Raw genomic sequence first — 18,904 nt, 5'->3', positions numbered from 1 at the left:
GTTGCATCCAGGTGTTGATCCAGACATTTTGTAAAAAATTACCATTGCAGTGGGACATCTACTACCACTACATGTGCTGGAACAAAATGCTAACACCAACATGCTAAAAATGATAATGCCAGCTTTCTGATGGAAAGCGGGTGCTATGTGTCATGTCGAGCATCTTAGTTTGGAGTGTTAACATGTTAACATTTGATAATCAGCACCAAACGTAAGTGTGTGTGCATTTAAGACTTTTTCCCGTCGCACAATTTCATGAGTCTGTCAAAGCACTGAGTGAAATATACTGCTCTTGTCAGTGCTGGTAACTTCATTGATTATATTTTTATGGATTGAGTGTTTGGTCTCTACAGCATCCATTTGTGGTTTGTTTTTTTCTGCTAACATTGATGTTAAGCAAGTGTAAATTTTACCTTGTGTTCCACATGCTAATATTTTCTCATTAGCACTAAACACATGGCAGAGGCTAATGGGAATGTTTGAAGGGCTGAAAGGAATTAGATTTACAGGAATCTGGTCATAACAGAAGCACTAGACAAATTGAATTTTGAATGATGATGGTGCTAGATGAAAAGCTAGAGGACTCACCGGTGTTACAACAATTCATTCTGAAGGGAACGACAATGTCTGCACATTTAAGAACAATCCAGCCAGTTGTATTTGTAGTTGTAGTTGTTTGACTTTTTACTGTCAAACTCATGGTGTGCTGGACGGAAAGTCAGGAGCTTACCAAAGTCATTCGTGTTCTTCATCCTTTAAGGACCATTAATGTGTGTATGAGATTAGTTGTCAATCTAGCAAATGTCTGATCTGATGTAGAGTGGGACAACTGGATGAATATATCGACCATCTGCAGTTGTTGGGGTGACTGTGGCTGGTTGGAAATTTTGAACATATTGCCAGTGGTGGAAAGCATATTATTTTCTTACAGTACAAGTACCTCCAAAAATTACTTCATTCTTGTAATTTGAGTAGTTCTAAGTTGTATAGTTATTTCCACTCCTGCATAAGACCCAACCCTAATCTTGTGTGGAATGAGCAAAGGACCAATGATTGAAATCTCTGAAACGGAGAGTTAAACATGTTTAAATCTTTTCTATGATTAAAATAAACCCTGTATGGCTGCTGACTTTGCTAAGTCATACTTCACTTTAATAAATGACATGAAAGTACTTAGACAAAAGGAAAAAATATGCAAAATAGTTTGTGTTTTCAATCGATTTTGTCATGAGGGAATATTTTTTTTTCACTTCTCCATATTATGTATGTGACACAATGATGTGCTTCTGGAGGCTTGTCCTGCTGACAGAATTTGTGGTCACAATGTGGAAGTGAAACCAAAGCTCTCACCACTGTGATATATTTACACATCATTAGCACGCTGCTCTCAAACACACACACGCATCCATCCCTTCTCTTTTATTCATCCTATATAAGAGTGATACATTGAATGGATGCTGCGTACATCCAGCACTTGTCATTTTTCTTTTTGAGGTGACACAGAAGCTGACACAGTCTGACCTCTGCGTGGAGGTCATGCTGGGGTCACGCCGTGTCACCGCTATGTCACACAGATGCCTGGAATGTCAGCTATGTTCCCCGACACACTCCCTACAGACCTTACATCATACATTCACATGTCGTTCCCACCAGCCCATTCATGCAGAAGAAAGAGAGGGGATGGGGAGCTTTCCCGTCAGGGGTCTCTTACCCCATCTTCCTTCCTTTTTCTGCTCTTAACTACTTTTCTACTGTTTTTCTCAGGCTTTATCTCCTCCACTTGTAATCTCTCACAGCCGCCTTTTTTCTCTGTTATTCTTAACCCCTGCGCTATGTATGGCCCCTGTAAAATGTTTGTGTGAAGGGCTGTTCAACTGTGGCGCACACACACACACACACACACACACACACACACACACACACACACACACACACACACACACACACACACACACAAACACCTCGTTTGCACCCCTATAGATCAGCTGTAGGGTCCCACTATGCTGTTGGACCACGTGGCCTCGATGCATAGAAGGGACCCTCTGTTGCGATGCCATTGAGCAGGGGCCCATGATGTCACAGGGAAATCACCTTCATCTCTCAAACACTCTCTCACACACACACGCACACACATTCAAACACAGTGCACAGCCCCTCCCCCGCTCTCTTTTCTTCTCATCGCCGTGGTGAATGGAATTGCATGGCTGTGCAGTTCAATCACTGTCAAGTGCAAAGAAAAGGGGTCTCTTGTGCAAAATTTCATGATTCACAATTGATTAAATAGGGGTGTCATTTCATGGCCGAACAGGGAGGTGTGTGGAGAGGAGAGGAGAGGAAAGGAGAGGAGAGGAGAGGAGGAGAGGAAGGGGGAGGGCTTTTTCATGCCCTTGTGAGATATGGCTCAGAAATCGCCTGATGGGCTCCATTCAAAGCTGGAGATGTAAAGTTCTGGGGTTTATTCAGAGAAGAAAATAAGAGGCCGGTATAAGAGAGACGAGAGGGTAAAGGGACACAGTGGGAGGCTTGCCAGTATCTTCTCATGGCTTGTTAAAGGGCTTTCATGCCCTTGAGAGATACAGACCTAATATACTGTATGTAAGCCATATGATTTAGATTCCTGTTGTCATGTGGAAACTCTCAGGGTGCACCCAGCAGGGAGGCGGAGGAGGACAGAGGACAGGAAGTGCTTTCAAAAATAAAAGACAAGGATGGTTTTGAAGCAGTGAGTGGGCATACATCATTTCACTGTACTCTATAAAAGGACACCACAGCAGTAATGAGGTTAGAGAGAAATATTTCAACATTATATTGTGGGAACTGTATTGTGCTGCAAACCCCAGACTTAAACCAGTGAGGTTTCTTGATTGAGATCCTTTTATTCTGAAGTCCACACTGTCTGACCCTGGTCAGAGCCAGTGATTCAGGTTCAAGTGCCCTTTGCTCGCCTATATAGACCACAGCCAGACACAAGTGCTGCATCACATACCCAAAATGTGTACTGTTGTTCAACATACGTTTGTGTAAATAAACAGTAATATGGATCTTTTTGGATGCATCGTTTAGTGTGCATCACATCACTTCCTGAGAGCCTCCTTGCCAGTTGGAGACATGTAACCATGGTAACCCATGCCCACATTAAACTAATTTATTATTTTTGATGTTGCACAGAGATGCCTTGGTCGCTGTCCGACATTATCTGTCATGCTCCTATTGTTGTTGTCACTGCTAAATTGCATGCTTGCATGCTATAATATTTCAGCTGAAACAGTTTGCAGTTCATCTCAAATATACAAAAAAAATCTCACACACTGTTTAAGTGTAATGAATAGCATGATAGTGGGAAATTTCATGCAGCTAGGGTTATAATTAGGGGTGGGCAATATGAACAAAATTTACTCTAACAGTGTATGCAATTTTATATCAGGGTAACGGTATATATATCACGATACAGGAATAGTAAATTCAGTTAAGAAAATTTAAAATAACTATACCATGCTTCATCATATTTTATTATTTTCTGCTTTTAACGCTTGAGTTAAGACTCAAAACAATAAAATTAAAGTGCGGTAATCAACCACGGTTTTAATGATAATTAAAATATACAGTGGTAACACTAATCATCAAGGACTGTATCATGGTTTATCTTTATTGTTTCATCCCCAGATATTTATAGATGTCAGACACATATATTGAATAGACTAGAGGGAATTTTGGTAGGCAGAGATATGCAAATTACACCTTTAGAGCTGATTTTTTACACTCCAGTCCAGCCTTTAGTGTACATAAACAACACTCACACCCTCAGATTCAATACCCGTCCTGGTTTCTGCTGCCTCCACAGCAGAGAAATCATATATTACTCTGTCACACACACACACACACACACACACACACAGGCCCCAGGATAAATGTGACTGTGCACTAAACCAGTCGCACAAGACTACTGTGTGTGAGTGCAGGCTTGTGTGTCTACAGTATGGTGTGTGTGTATTGGAAACAGAGAACAAGTGAGTCTGGAGGTGTCAGGTGTGTGTGTGTGTGTGTGTGTGTGTGTGTGTGTGTGTGTGTGTGTGTGTGTGTGTTTAGTAATCCATCTATGTAAGCTGCTGGGATGCCGAGTAAAGATTTTTAAGGGGAGCAGGCGAACCAAACCTTGTGAGACTCAGGCAGCCCGGCTTCACTTTTGCCACATGCTTTGGGGATTTTAGCTCTAACATTGTTCCCAGTGTGAGTTTCCTTGTTGTTGGTACACACTCAGAATAAATCTTTGAGGTTATTTGAGTTCTCCTCTCAGCTCTATTTCTTCTTAATCCAATTTAGGGGGAAAGTTCCAAAAGAGAATAATCTTGACATCAACACATTTATGGTATTTTCTTATTTTTCCACCATAGTGTTCACTTCAGTTCATTTCCACAACAGTGAGCAGATTTGAGATTGAATTATGCCCATTAAGTGACTCATTTACATTTGAAGCATTTATCTGATGCTTTTATGCAGAGTGACTTATCATAAGTGCATTAGATAAATTAGCTTGAATTCCTAGATTTCTGATGCTCAAAACAACCAAGAGTAAAGAATTTAATGGTCAAGGATGTAAACACAGAATACTAATGTGTCATCGTGCTGTGTGAAGTATGAGTAACCAGGAAGAACAAAAGATTTTTTACTATGTAGGAGGAGGGTAATTAACCATAGTGGCTGTATTGAACATATACTGAATCAACACTGGAGAACATAAACAGCTACAAACTATTTCTCAAACTGCCTTGGGAGGCGAGAAATTTCCCATAAATCTCTTTTTATTGTCCTCAACCAAACCTTTATTGTATTTTGTTGACACGTTTGCGTCCCCAAGCAATAGTTGTCCATTCCCAATGCTTTCACATTCTCTGGCAGCGGATTTTGGCTACCCGTAGAGAACTTATGAAGCTATTTCAGCCACAGCAAACACCTTCAAAGGAGTAGTTCAATGTTCTGGAAAATATGCTTACTTGCTTGTTTCCCAAGAGTCAAATGTGCATGAAACTACAACATAGATGTAATATCTCACAGGGCATTGCTGTTCAGCCTTGCTGACAATTTCTCCTGGTGGCCCCTTTCGTATTGCAGTGGAAAATTCCCCCTGCTGTCCAAAAAGGCATTTTCTCAATAAGCCACCATTACAAACAGGACGTCTATACAACTGTTGACAGGACACCTCAAACTGCAAACAAGCTCAATTATGACTCTTTCTATGATGAAGTTTTGATCCATGGAGGTTTAATATTTGCAAAACTTTCCAAGAGCCAAGAAAAGTGATTTAAAATCTGTGATGTCATCAAGTCTGTGGGCCGAGCGTGAACTGGCAGGCAGAGCCATCAAGGGACAGATGGGGACAGACCTCTAAAGCTCACTAAAAAATTTAATCTGAAATATAGAAACAACCATTTCAGATGTGTTGATAGGCCAGGCTAGCTGTTTCCCAGTGTGTCCAGTGTTTATGCTATGCTATGCTAAGCTATGCTAATCATCTGCTGGCTTTTACTTCATACTTAATATTTAGCATAAAGACTTGAGAGTGGTATCAATTTTCTCATATAACTTTCAGCAGGAACGTGCCATACGTGTTATATGTCTTTTCTTCTGGCACTGATTGGCTGCTTTGTTTCATAAAGGCCACCCAGAGAATAGGAAGAGAGCTATTATTATATGCATTAATGCTCATAGCTTATCATAGTTAAGGAGCTCGATCGTATTGTATTTTAGACAATTCATCAAAACTTTATATGAAAGCAGAGCTATAACTAAGCTAGCAGTAAATGTTAGTCACCTGCTAACTGCAGTGTAAAAAAACTCTTTTTGTTGACAGCGTTGCCAACCTTGCATGAAGTCAATGAGGATAATTTCTTGCATTTGTCATTTTGTTCATTTTGGATATAGCTTATAGCATTGTCAATCAATCACCTAAAATCTGATGAAATGATGGAATCATAGTTTGATGTCATCATCCTGACATTTTTTCAGCATTTTGATTGGCCGTTGTGTGAAACTGCTTTCATAAACGTGTGAGTTTTGCATCTGTTGTGGCTGAGTTTCAGACAGATTTCACATGCATTGCAGGAGGTTTTACACCAGGCAACTCAAATTCTACTTAGTTTTACCTACGTTTCACCGTGTAAAGCCAGCCTCACATTCAACCAAATAAGATTTAAGAGGATATTATACCACCATTTACGTGCTTTAACTCACAGTCTCACAATGCAGCAGCAACAATGAAATGCCAAGCTTTAATTTTCAGTCCAATTAACACATACAGAAATAGCAGAACATGAATTGTAGTACTTAATTTTCACAGCTAATATTTTAATTGGTCATAGCAGAAGAAGAAGCACAGGTGTTACTAATACATTTACAACGGCTCTGTTCGGTGCACGTGTCCCAGTAAGTCATGACAGTGTGACGCGGTGAGCCAGCATACACAATACCAAGGCCACTGACACAGCTAAATGGAATTTAGCCACCATTTACACCTAAACAGGTGCAACAAAGCTATCAGAAGAGTGAGGGAGATGTCATTTAAGAACAATCTGTAAACGCCCACACAGTCCTGAAAAGAAGTCTAATCCGTTAAAAAATCATTTAAATCACCTGTGTGGGCTTGCTTCGAGTGCGCACAGCCTTAAATATTATAAATGTGATATCTTTGGATGAGTTGAAGTGCACAGATGTGGGTTTCACGTATCAACAGGCTATCAGAGAACATCAGTGCTTTGAGTGGGCTGAGCATTATGTGCACACAGGCGGAGCTCTGGGGAAAAACTATTGCAAGAGATCACAGAAGTATTGCCACGACATGCAAACATATTGTGAGGGAAGCAGAAGTATTTTTGACTTCCACTGTGGTGTTGTGGGAACTCCTCAGTGAATCCCCCACAGTTAATATATTTCATCATATCTTATATCTTTGCGAGGAGCTTTGCTGTTTTTAAAATGGTTACTTTTTTAAGGAGGAGGAACTCTTGGTATCTTCCTTCCTCATGTCTGTGGTTTTCGGGGCAGAGATCTGGGTTTTTTTGTCTCCTGGCCCGGTTGACATCCATGTACGCAAATATAGTCGGTAAAACCATTTAATTGCAATACAAGAATATCCATCAGAAAGAAGTGGAAATTCAACAGAAGCTTGTGAATTCACCTCTGCCCTCTGGTCTGAGTGAACACCCACGAGTCTCAACCACAGGATCATTGTCTCAGGAAGACTTTGATCTTTTTTTCCGTGGTTTCAACAAGTATCTGATTACAATAATTTGTCTGTTCATGAAGATTCCCCAGAGGAGATGCATTTTCTAATATTTTTGCTGTCTTTTCAGACGCACCCTTTCTTCGAATTCTATTTGCCAAACCTAAAGCTGTTAAGTAGTTTTCAGGGGTTCTCACTGTCTGTCTCCTCTAGGTATTTGTAACACATTTGCACACACACACAAAGACACACTCCCTTTTCACCACTTTCGCTCCAGGGCTTGTCGCAGGGCACACAACAAGAGGCTTCTGTGCATACCAAACCCAGACTGTTCATTCAGAGCTGCAGCTAATCGTGCATTTGCGCGCACACACACGTACACACTTACATTACATGTGACCGGCATTCCTCCAGTTTTAGCCGCCGGGAAAGAAGGGGATTGAAGGGATTGACCGAAGGAAGAAAAAGAAAGAGAGAGGTAGCAGCAACTCAGGAAATATTCATAACTAGAAGACAGAACACAATGAAAACCCTAGAAAGTCAACCGAAGCACAGCATCTCTTATGAAAACCACTTAACTGAGGTAGCAGAAATATCTTGCAATGACTCATTTTTGTATTTTTTACCTGTTTCCAACCTGATTGTTGTTACTGTCAGATAACAGTTTAGGCCAGTGATACTAAAGTTGCAGCCCGCAAGCCATAACTTTCTCCAGCAATTTTCTGATTCATGATGAAAATAAATTAATTCATACCATTTTTTTCCCCAGGAAGAAATGACTGATATGCCAGATTTGTATGATGGGATAAACGAGGCTGTGATGATGAGACAAGGCTGATGTCTGTGTGATGGCCTTTCGGGTTGTGCAAACTGCAGTAGGATCAGATGGCGAGCTGTGCAGAGGAAGACGACTATTAACGCAAGAAAAGCCAAAGTTATGCAGAAACTAGGGTAATTTTGATGTCATAAATATGTTTTCTGGCCCTGGTAGGAGCAGTTAATGTTTTGCTGCATTGGATTGCTGAATTCGTTAAATTAACTTGTACTTAGTTCATTAGCTTGATGCTAACACATAATAGGAATTCCCATTAATGCGCTAGTGGAAATTAGCATAGCCATCTTCAAAAACAAATCTATTTTACTTCACGTGCATAACATAAAATGAGATGTGAGCACATACTTTTAGGCAGAACGAACTAATAGATTTCACATTCCTATCTCCATCTCGTCTATCATCAGCTAAATGTAGCACTTTACTTCAAAATGTTTTGCAATACATATCGAATTGGCACCCAAGTATTATGATAGAATTGAATCGGGAGATAAGTGTCTTGTACCAGCCCTACTGTGTTAATGAATCATTCCAACATTTCAGTGATCGCATGACAAAAGATACTTTCAAAAGTTGCAAAAAATTTACAGCTAAAATGCTGTTGCAGTTATTAAATTTATTAAAATATCTATATACATACATACATATATATATATATATATATATATATATATATATATATGTATATATATATATATATATATATATATATATATATATATATATATATATATATATATATATATATATATATATACATATGTCAGTTCCTACTCTGGGCTGGGTATCGCTTGGATTTTTTTCTAGTATTGGTGCTAAAACGATACATTTAAAACCCTCAGCAATTCTTTTGCACATATATGATCATATTTGTAACACCCCCCCCTCAATTAATACCCTTAGATGTGCATTTTAACTGTGGGATGCTACCAGCTAACAGAAGGATAAATGCTGCCAGAGCCATGTAGAGAGAGTGCTGCTGTTGTGTTAACTACTGGTTTGGTGGGACCTGAGAAGAAGCACTGTAATCTCCTTGGTGATTCGGTCTTTTATGAACCTTTTACCGGCTTTCCTTAAATAAAGAAATAAAAAAAAACTATAAAATCAATCAACTCTTCTTTGTTTTGCTGTTAAAACTACAGGAAACAATAATGCCACCGTGGACAGCAAATTTCTGTCTGTGTTTCAGCTACACTTATAAATAAACTGTGACAGTAAAAGCAGAATCTAAGATTTGTTTTAAAATCGGATGTTTGCAGTCGAGCTTTTTGAAATGATTTGATTCTTCATCAGAGAAACAAACACACCACTACATTTTGGTACCCAACCTCAATCCTTAAACAAAGTTAATTTAGTTCATAAATTAATAAGTCATTTATTTGAAAATAAAGAAGATTAAAAAAAAAGATGAGTTATCAGCTTTTTAATGTTTATTCAGTGTATCTGATAAATGGCATTATTATAAATGTTAAATGGCCCCTGGGCAAAACAAGTGGAGTATCTCTGCTATAGACCCTTTGAAACTACCTGATATCATTATTGAATTCATTCATTATTGAACTGAGTTCGAAGCCCAGACTTCTCTGCAACACTTTGTTCGAGGGTTTGATACCTAAACTGTGAATCTGAGAAATCAGGAAACAGCAGCCGCGCTCACTCCCAAACTCTGCAGCTGATAAGCTACGATAAGCACGGCTTCTAAGAAGTCACTAAGCATTTAGGTCGTCCCTGGATCTACCCCGGCTCATTTCTCCGCAAGGTGTCCTGAGGTGCTGCAGCAGCTGTGAACTAAGTCTGTCAGTGTATCAGTCTGCCGTGTCATGCCAGACGCCACATCTTGCTCAGAGTATCGCAGGGATTCAGTCCAGGTCATTAATCTGAGCTCGTTAGCCACATGGCAGGCAGGTCGTAGCAGGAGCTGGCCTGCACGCTGCAGAACAGACTCATCACCCACCTACTCACACATATAGGCAGGACTGTATTTCTTTATTAACCTGACTATATGTTAGTATGGTCGTGTGCATTGGCTGTCTGTTGACAGAGTATGTGCTGCCAGCACACGCAGTAGCTTATCTCCGCCCGGCCCTGTAGGAATGATGTCTTTTAAAGGGAGCAGGCTGAGAGGGTGGGGTGAAACTGATATGTGCTGCTACCTTGCTCTCCCTCACATCTACCATGGGACTGCAACAGTAAATGATGGCATTAGGGAGGAGGGGAGGGGGCGGAGCAGATGAACTGCTTTCCTTCCTAGAGAGAGGGATGATACGTGGGCCAGGGGAGGAGGAGGAGAGTGCTGAAGCTGGACAGGTGCTGAGAGAGAGATATGTGCTTTTTTTCTCTCTCTCTGCTGCACAGGAGAGGAGAGAAAGGGAGGGAGAGAAAGAGAGAAAAAGGACAGGTGAAATATTTCCCCCTGTGGCAGAGGAAATGGGAGAAAGTGGAAAGGGCCAGCTCTGTATTGAGAAATGGACTAAACCATTCCCGGAGGGGACCCTGAAATTCGCAGCCCCACAGGCCTCTCGCTAAATGTACCTACCAGTGATGGATGATATTAACGTTTACCCCCTTTGCTTTTTCCTCACTCCTCAGCAGAGCTCAGGGAGGGCTGTTTGTGTGTGTGTTTTTGTGTGTGTGTGCACAAGCAGCACAACCACTGCATGCCAGGCAATCCTGGCTTGGCCTCCTCGACACTCCCAGGGAGTAGAAAACATTTCCCTTGTAACAATCGATAGCTACCCCCAGCTCCCAGCCCCATCTACAGTCCAACGCCGCTCCTATCTCCAGCGGCCGCCACCGCTATTAATTCTGTGCCCCACCGCTTCCTGCTTAGAGCCCGGGCCCCGAGATTAAAGAGCAGCACAGCGACTGGAGTCCTTTGCTCACAGGAGGAGGGGGGGACGGAGGGCACTGTGTGAAGATTGTTTATCCAGAAGAATCTCCTCGGTGCCAGCCTACAAATACTACTCATTTCCACTTCAGGGCCACATGGGGCTGACCTCGGCTGACTCTTATCCGTGTCAATTAATTAGCAACAAATCAACATCTTTGTGGTCCTTTTTTGCCTTTTTTCCCCCAAAGAAAATAATTACAGCCAGCTGGAATGGATTCAAAGACATTGTTTTAAATACAGCGATCTCATGCTAAAATAATGAATCAGTCAGCTGATCTAAATGAATCTAGAACAATTTTAGTCGTTGATTAATTGTTGATGAGCCATTTATCAAGCAAAAATTGTTAACATCTACTGCCTCCAGCTTCCAAAATGTTAGGATTTGCTGATTTTGTCTGTCTTAAGCAATTATGAACTAAATATGTTTGGGTTTTGGAGGGTTAGTCGGAAAAAAGACACATCAGCATCTGATTTTGACTCTGACTGTTTGTCTTTACTTCTACCAGCTTGCAAAAACGTTGAAGGTTTTATTTTTTTCAACATTACAAAGTGCTGGTCTGATTGATTACTGCAAGCTAACATGTTATATAATCCATCAATCAATGTCACCTGCTGATCTGAATCAGACAGATTCTGCGAACCTTGTCTCATTATCAGTTTAGTTATTAAAGCCCTGTGTGTACGATTTATGGAAATTTATTTGCAGATATGGCAGAAATGGAATATTATATTTATAAGTTTTCATTACTGTATAATGACCTGAAAATAAGAATCATTGTGTTTTTGTTACCTTGGAATGAGTCGTTCATATCTACATACATGTATTATAATGAACTAGATAAAGGATGCAAAGGTTGGCATTGCTTGCCAGAGCAGTAACTTCCTGAAGTCTTTTAGCTCAGAAGTAGTCAGGCACAAAACGGCAAATTGTATTTACGCTTTGTTTTTTGTAAGGTTCAAACAAACAGGATGTAATGTGTTAATTAGCCTTTAATGAGCTTTAGGGTTGCTGGTGGGGGATTTTCGTTATCTTGGACAGAGCCAGACTGGCTGTTTCCATCAGTCTCCGACCTTTATGTTGAGCTAAGCTAACTGTCTCCTAGCTCCAACTTTGTATTCTCTGTAGACCAGCAGTTCTGATGACTCAGTGCCAATTTAGGGAGCCAGGATATGATTGAGGGCCGCACAGGAAAACCCATGTTCCAGGATTTGTGGTTGGTCCCGTAATGGTGTTTAACATTAAATTCCTTGAGCACCGAATTTACCTGTTTGTAGATAAGGGAGATCACTTTATTCGTCCCCCGAGGTCTGATGAAGTAAAGTCATGAGGTGCCACCAGTTGCCGTACAATGAGCAGCTTTCTACCAGCTGTCATCCCTAACCTGACAGACACTTGTTAGGGGATTGCAATTTGATGTAGTGGCCAAGTACTGTATTAAATGTAGCCTACTGACAGTGAAAGTATTGAAATGAACTGCAGTTGATTAAAATACAATGCATGCATTTCATGTTGCCGGCTGCACTTTCTGCTGCTTTCCTTATTTCAGGAGAAGTGGGATGTTTCCACTGTAAAATGCTACAGAAACCCTGCTATGCATTTTTTAAACAGTTTTCTGATTTTATTAAGACTATAAATCTATTGATTAATCAGAAAACAGATTAATTGATCATTAGTGGCAGCCTTACACCAATCCTGTCTTTGCTATATACAGTGCAGACAGACACACCTCACTTGGCCTTGCTGTGGAAACTTTTTGTTTGAAGAGGGGCTTGACTTCCTTATTAAAGATTTTGTGTATTTTGGTTAGTTTGAATAGAGAGAATGCTTCATCAGCTAATGTTTGGTATCTAATCTGCTGCAAGCTAAATAGATTTGTTCCATAAAGATGGGTCGAGGGACATTCAGTCGCTGTTGTTTTGAAAGTTTGCTCACTTGGGCATTTTTCCAATTTAACTGTGTCCCTCATCTTCACATGTATCTCGCAGTGGGACTCAAAGCGAGAGTATCCATCTCTCCAGGGCAAACACATGCTGCCGCCGCTTTACTTGCACTTTCCTTCCTTTAAACACACATACAAGTGAACAGTTTCAGAAAAAATCCACTGGAAGCACGCACTGCACCCACATAATTGTGAATGCACACAGACTCATTTTACCTCTGCAAACATCCAGTGACTTGCACTGCATGGATTAGCCGCCTAAAGCGTTCCCTTTGAAACTCGGCAAGTAGGGATTTCTTTTTAGGTGATCACTGGCCTAAGCAGCTGTTACACGCAGGATTAGCAGGTTCTGCCATTCAGACAACATGGTCTGTTTAAACTGGCAGGGTGAAGAAAAGTAGAGAAAGACAAGGAGGGGAGGGTGAGGGAGAGGTTATGACAGGCAGCAGGGGAGATGAGGCTGAGAATAAAGGGGAGAAAAGGAGGTGAGACAGACGTGAAATGGGGAGCACATGATGGGAGAAGGGGAGGAGAGGGGATGAGGGGTGGAAGGAGCACATCAGAAGGGTAGAGTCGGGATGTGTGAAGAGAAGTGTGAAGGGAAGACGAGACGGAAAAGGTGAAGAGTTGACAGAGGTCAGAGATGCAAAGAGAAATCAGAAAAGCTAATCATCAATCAATCAGTGAATTGATTGTGAATCAATTATTAAATTGATCACAGGAGATGGGACCGATCCTATCCACTATTGATGTAAGAGGGCCTGGTATTGATGTAAGACATCATGTCACTAATCCGCATTTCGTTTTAAATTCCACAATACCATATTTCTATTTGTAAACTACACTTTTCACTTCTACTGTGCCTTTAACTGTAATATAAAGGAAATACGCTCCAAATTCATCTACTCGGATACAGCTGGAGTGATGGTGTAACAATATGCCAGCGCAAAAATGACAATTACCAAAATAAACCACCAAGTTCTGAACAAACACATTAGAAACATATTACAAACACACAACAAACACATTGCAAACACTAACAAACAGTAAAATTTGCCTTTTGGAACATTAAATATCCATCTCAAACCCTCAGCAATTAATTTCTTTTGGGAAAATTATGCAAATGAGGGCCATCTCTCAGCCTATCAGCAGCAAATGAATAAATGAATGACATGTATTTCACATGCCAGAATCCTACAGCACCCCACAATGGTTAAAGGACACTGTTTAACAAGTTACATTACACAAACTATACAATAATTCCAGACTGAATTTCAGCCTGACTGAATTTTACTACTACTATTACTAATAAAAATAATAATCATCATTATCAGAAGTAAGAGCACCGGTGTCAACATTGGTATCAGCAGATACTGAATGAGAAAAAGGCCCACACTTAAACCATTCATCCACCGCAACCTCTTATCAGCAGTGAATTTTTCACTCTTTATAGCTAAAATAAGGGGGTTGGGTGCGAACAGCCGAATAGCTGCTGTGTGCCAAGGTATAAATAGCATACCATTTTTGATGCTTTACAGACCAAACAACTAATCTTTTAATGGGGAAAATAATCAACAGTTTAATCAACAATGAAAATAATCGATACTTGCAGCCCAAGAAATTTGTGTAGGAGGAGAGGAGAGGAAACAAGGCGAGGAGAAGCAGAAGCTTAAAGGTATCCAGTGTTTTGAGAATCAGACTTCTGCCAAGGAGGCAGCTTAAAAGGAGCTGACAATGAGAATATTGTTCCTCTTCTGTTTTTCATCCAGTTTGTTGTTTCTTGTTTCACTTCTATGAGATCATCCCCCCCCTCCTGTCTCTGCGAGTGTGAAAGTGTGTCATGCAGCCACCTTTGTAATTGTGCTGGTACAAGGTGTTTGCAGAGCGAGAAGGTTGATGGGCTGATAACATGCCTGGCTTTAGGGGTGGAAAGACATTTCCATTCTGAGCGGCTGCCGGCTCACAATAGCATCTCACTTCCTTCCCTTGTGTCTCTCACCTCTCCCGCTTCCATTCTGTCTCATATACCTCATATTGCACTTAGCCACAGCCGCCCCTCCCTCGCCTCTTTCGCTCCTCTTTTCTGTGTCTTGTAAATGGAGAAACACATCAGGGATCCCTGTTGTTATGAGCTCTATCTTTCCTTGGCTGCTGTTTGTCGTTCTGTTCCCACTCACTTTCTGCCCTCCGCCTCTTCTCTTGTTTGTCTAGCGAGGTGTGCACCAGCGGTGTGGCAGCCAGGCAGCTTTCTTAGTTTTCCGTTTGATGCATCGTGGCACATTTCACTGGAACAAGCCAGCGCTTCCTGGGAGCAGCACTCATGCCTTGTGTCAGCCCTCCTTCTTTCGCCCTGCGCTCCCCACTTTCACTCATTACCCTTTTTCCTCTTTCTGCTCTCCCCTGTGCCCCTCCTTCGCTTTCAGCCTATTCTGCTGGAAAGATAGGGAAATTGTACATTCAGACGTTCACACACACACACACACACACTATCTCACATATGCAGACGCGCAGCGCTGACAAGTGCAGCCTTTCCAGTCATATGCCACACCACTACGATTTCCTCACATTCTCATGTGGCTTGACTGCAAAAGGAATTGTGTACATGCGTGCACACACACGCATAAACACAAACACCCACACAATCTCACAGTCACATTCTGGCCCTTTATCCTTTCTTGGTAATCTGTTTACGGAGTGCTGGGCCCATTTGAGGGAGAATTTAATTGAAACCGGGGCTAATCTGATGATGGCACGGAGCGGCAGAGCCCTCAGCCCTGCATCACCTCCAGTAAGGTTGCACCTTGTAGTCCTCACACTCAATACCTTGCTACTTCATTTCATGCCTCACGGTTCAATGCGGCGCTGCCCACTCATACATGCCACATTGATTGTTAATCCGGCATTTGATATGCACTGCGCTCACTCAATTCTGATCTTGTTTTTCTTGTTTGTGTCTTCCCTCCTCCTCTTTACTCCCCACCATTTACCCAACACTTCCCTTGTCTTTCTCCTCAGGATGGATATTACTCCCACCGGCCGAAGGAGAAAAGTCGAGTGGATAGCAACAACGAGAACTCTGTGCCCAAAGACTTTGAGAACATAGACAATAGTAACTTTGGCGCGCGCTCGCAGCCACACCGGCAGTCTGTGGGAGCCACCAGCAGCAAGCAGCAGCGGGAGCACCTGCAGGAGAAGGCCCACGCCCAGCAGCAGGCCTGGCGAGACAACTCCCCGAGTCTGGGCCGCAGCTCAAACGAAGTGCTGCCCGTAGGCCACCAGCCACTGGCGCTCGGCAAAAACGCCTCCTACCCAGGCGGTCAGGGCGTCGCGGGAGTGTCGCGGCAGCACTACCGTGCCTCACAGGCCCAGCAGGCCCAGTCACAGCACAGACATCAGCACCCCCACAAGAGGCAGGCGACCGCCGCGCCGCTGGAGGTGACCTATGACCAGCCACCCAAGTGTGAGATCAGTGGGAAGGAAGCCATTTCAGCTCTGTCCAGAGCCAAGAGCAAGGAGTGCCGGCAACAGATCGCTGAGGTGTACTGCAGACACAAGGAAGGGCAGTTAATGCCCGAGAAGGTCATTCGCTACTGCCCCCTCGAGGGTGAGTAAATAGTCATTGTAATTCATTTAAATTTTTTTAGTTAATACAAATGGTTGCTTTGTATTCTGCATAAGAAATGTCTCACTGACCGGCTTGATATCTATCAAACTTCCCATGAGGATATTTGATTGTTAAGTTTTTGTGTTATGTAAAACGCCACATAGATACGTTAAAACCCCTGAAAACTGGTTTCATTTATAGAGTATTTCCAGTGAGTAAGTTCCATGACTAAATAAGCAAAATGTAGAGTTAAAATTCAGAAAAATGACATTGTGAATTATAATTTACTGAAAATGTTGGAAGTTCCCACTCAGCTGTTAGTGAAGTGACACTAAGGCCCTCTCTAAGTAATGTCAGGTGCCGCGTGAAAATATCTTACAGCACTTTGGCACTAAAATGTACCTACTTCAACCAAAATTTCATTGTTACAATTTGATTACACAAGGAACAATGCTGCGAAGCTACAGATTGTTCTCAAAACTAGAGATGCAAAAATGTGAAATTATCGGTTATCAGCATCAGCCATTAGAAGCAGGTAATTATTGGTTTTAAGTGCTGGCTGAAAAAAACATCCAAATTGCGTATCCTTCATAAAAACCTAAAAAAAAAAAATGGACCCACCCTCCAACTGTGCAGGCAACATAAGCAAACAACCATACAACTGCATCAAATTTTGATTCAAATTTTGCTGAACTGCGCCCTGCCCACTTTCAACCAATGAGAAAGTATGAAAGGCAGAAATACAGAGATCTTTGATGTGAAATTACCAAAACTATTCAAACTTTGGGGGAAAAAAAAGTTTAGTCTCATGTAGTACCCTGTTGCTCATATTAAGAATCTGGTAGACGAAGTAGGTCTTTAGGGCCTTTAGCATGAACACACAATTGGATTTTTTTTTCAATTGTGCTATACATAAACTTTTAAAAAAGACTATTTGGTACACTCACAATCAATGTATTTTGAAGTTTAGTTGCTGTGAAACTCCTCTGAGTAGATAAAAAAAAGTTAAATATAGCGGGTAAATATACATCATAGAGCAGTTCAAACAGACTAGTAAGTTCAGGAACTTACATCAATCTAAGACAATATTTAGTCCCATATCACGATTTGATAATAGTAGTAAATAATAATGAATTGATATATTGCCCAGTTGCATGTGTGTTCATGTTAAGGCCAAATACTGTGTGTAAGCACTCACAGCGCTGTAGGACATGAGGATAAATAAATCCTCCAGATGCAGCATTTATGTGGAGGCAGTAAAAATAGATGAGGCAGAGGAGCCACTCTGAAGAGCTTCTCGCTGCTCTTTAAACAATTGTTCATCTCACATCACTTCAAAAATAGATTAAAAATCAGGAGATCAATACGATAATAGAGATTTTTTCTTGAGTTCATTATACTAGCAGACTTACTAAAGTACAAGACACAAAAGAAAAAAAACTCCTGGAAATAATGCTGACAGGTTGTCAATGTCTTTCCTCATTTAGTTTGACATTTAATTTTTTCAAATTATTTCCTCCTACTCTCTGTCGTACAAAGCTTTTTTCAAAGCAGAAAAAAAGAAAAGAAAAGTAATATCCGCAGAACTGAGTACAAAGAGTGTACGCTGTCCAGTCAGGCTTTAGTACATGGTCAAATATTTCCTGTTCTTATAATTGCAATTCTCGTCAAAGGCAAGAAATGTCTGTTTTTTGTTTTTTTTGTTTTTTTTTTTTGCTTATGTGTAATTGGTGAAGTAAATTGTTGTAGAAAATGGGGATGCTGCTTGTATTCTCTCCAAATTGGTTTCCAATTTTCATTTGTGTTGTCAAGCTGGCCACAGAACACAGGTTCTCTTTTCTTTTTCTCAAACAGACGCTCACACACACACACACACACACACACACACACACGTGGGCCTTTTTTTTTCCTCTAAGAATTTATGGACATCCGCAGTCTGGTTGTGGCTTCTGTAAACATAATCTGTTGCGGCTGCCGCCATCGGTGAGCAGCATGCATCGGCAACCGTGTTTAAGTGAACGGCACATACACACACATGCATTTAGACTCACGGGAGAGGGCTAAATGCGGTATTGACAGCAGGGGAGGAGGAGAAAGCCATTATACATCCTGCCTGTTTCTACTCAGATACCTTCCTGGCCCTCGCTCATGTTATTGGAACTCGAGGAGGCACCGTGACATAGCAACTTTTGTGCATTCCCCTTCCCAGGAGCAGGGGTATCGTTTGTCTGCGCCTAAGCTCCTGTCATCTCACACAGCAACTCACCGTCCCACTCAAACTGACAGTTTGATCAAAGGAGACAAAGAAATTGAAAAGGGCTTTCCCCTGGTGGCTGGGCTGTAACAACACGACAGCTAAATTAAATCACTTTTCTTTCTTACCCTCCGTCTGCCTGCCTGCTGCCTGCCAATGTGTTATATC

General features: G+C 41.5%; 1 protein-coding gene across 1 annotated transcript in view; it reads left to right on the top strand.

Moving 5' to 3' along the window:
- Window positions 1-18,904, top strand: part of LOC146330393 (xylosyltransferase 1-like) — a 110,509-nt gene that overhangs the window by 39,557 nt on the left and 52,048 nt on the right. Inside the window, exon 2 of the mRNA XM_084715930.1 lies at window positions 15,894-16,482. Coding sequence (XP_084572056.1) covers window positions 15,894-16,482 — 589 coding nt within the window. The remainder of the gene's footprint in view (window positions 1-15,893; window positions 16,483-18,904) is intronic.

Source organism: Lutjanus erythropterus, chromosome 3 (genome assembly GCF_056507025.1).
Source record: "Lutjanus erythropterus isolate fLutEry1 chromosome 3, fLutEry1.hap2, whole genome shotgun sequence".
NCBI classification, from domain to species: Eukaryota; Metazoa; Chordata; class Actinopteri; order Lutjaniformes; family Lutjanidae; genus Lutjanus; species Lutjanus erythropterus.
This window is presented reverse-complemented; position numbering and strand designations above follow the sequence as displayed.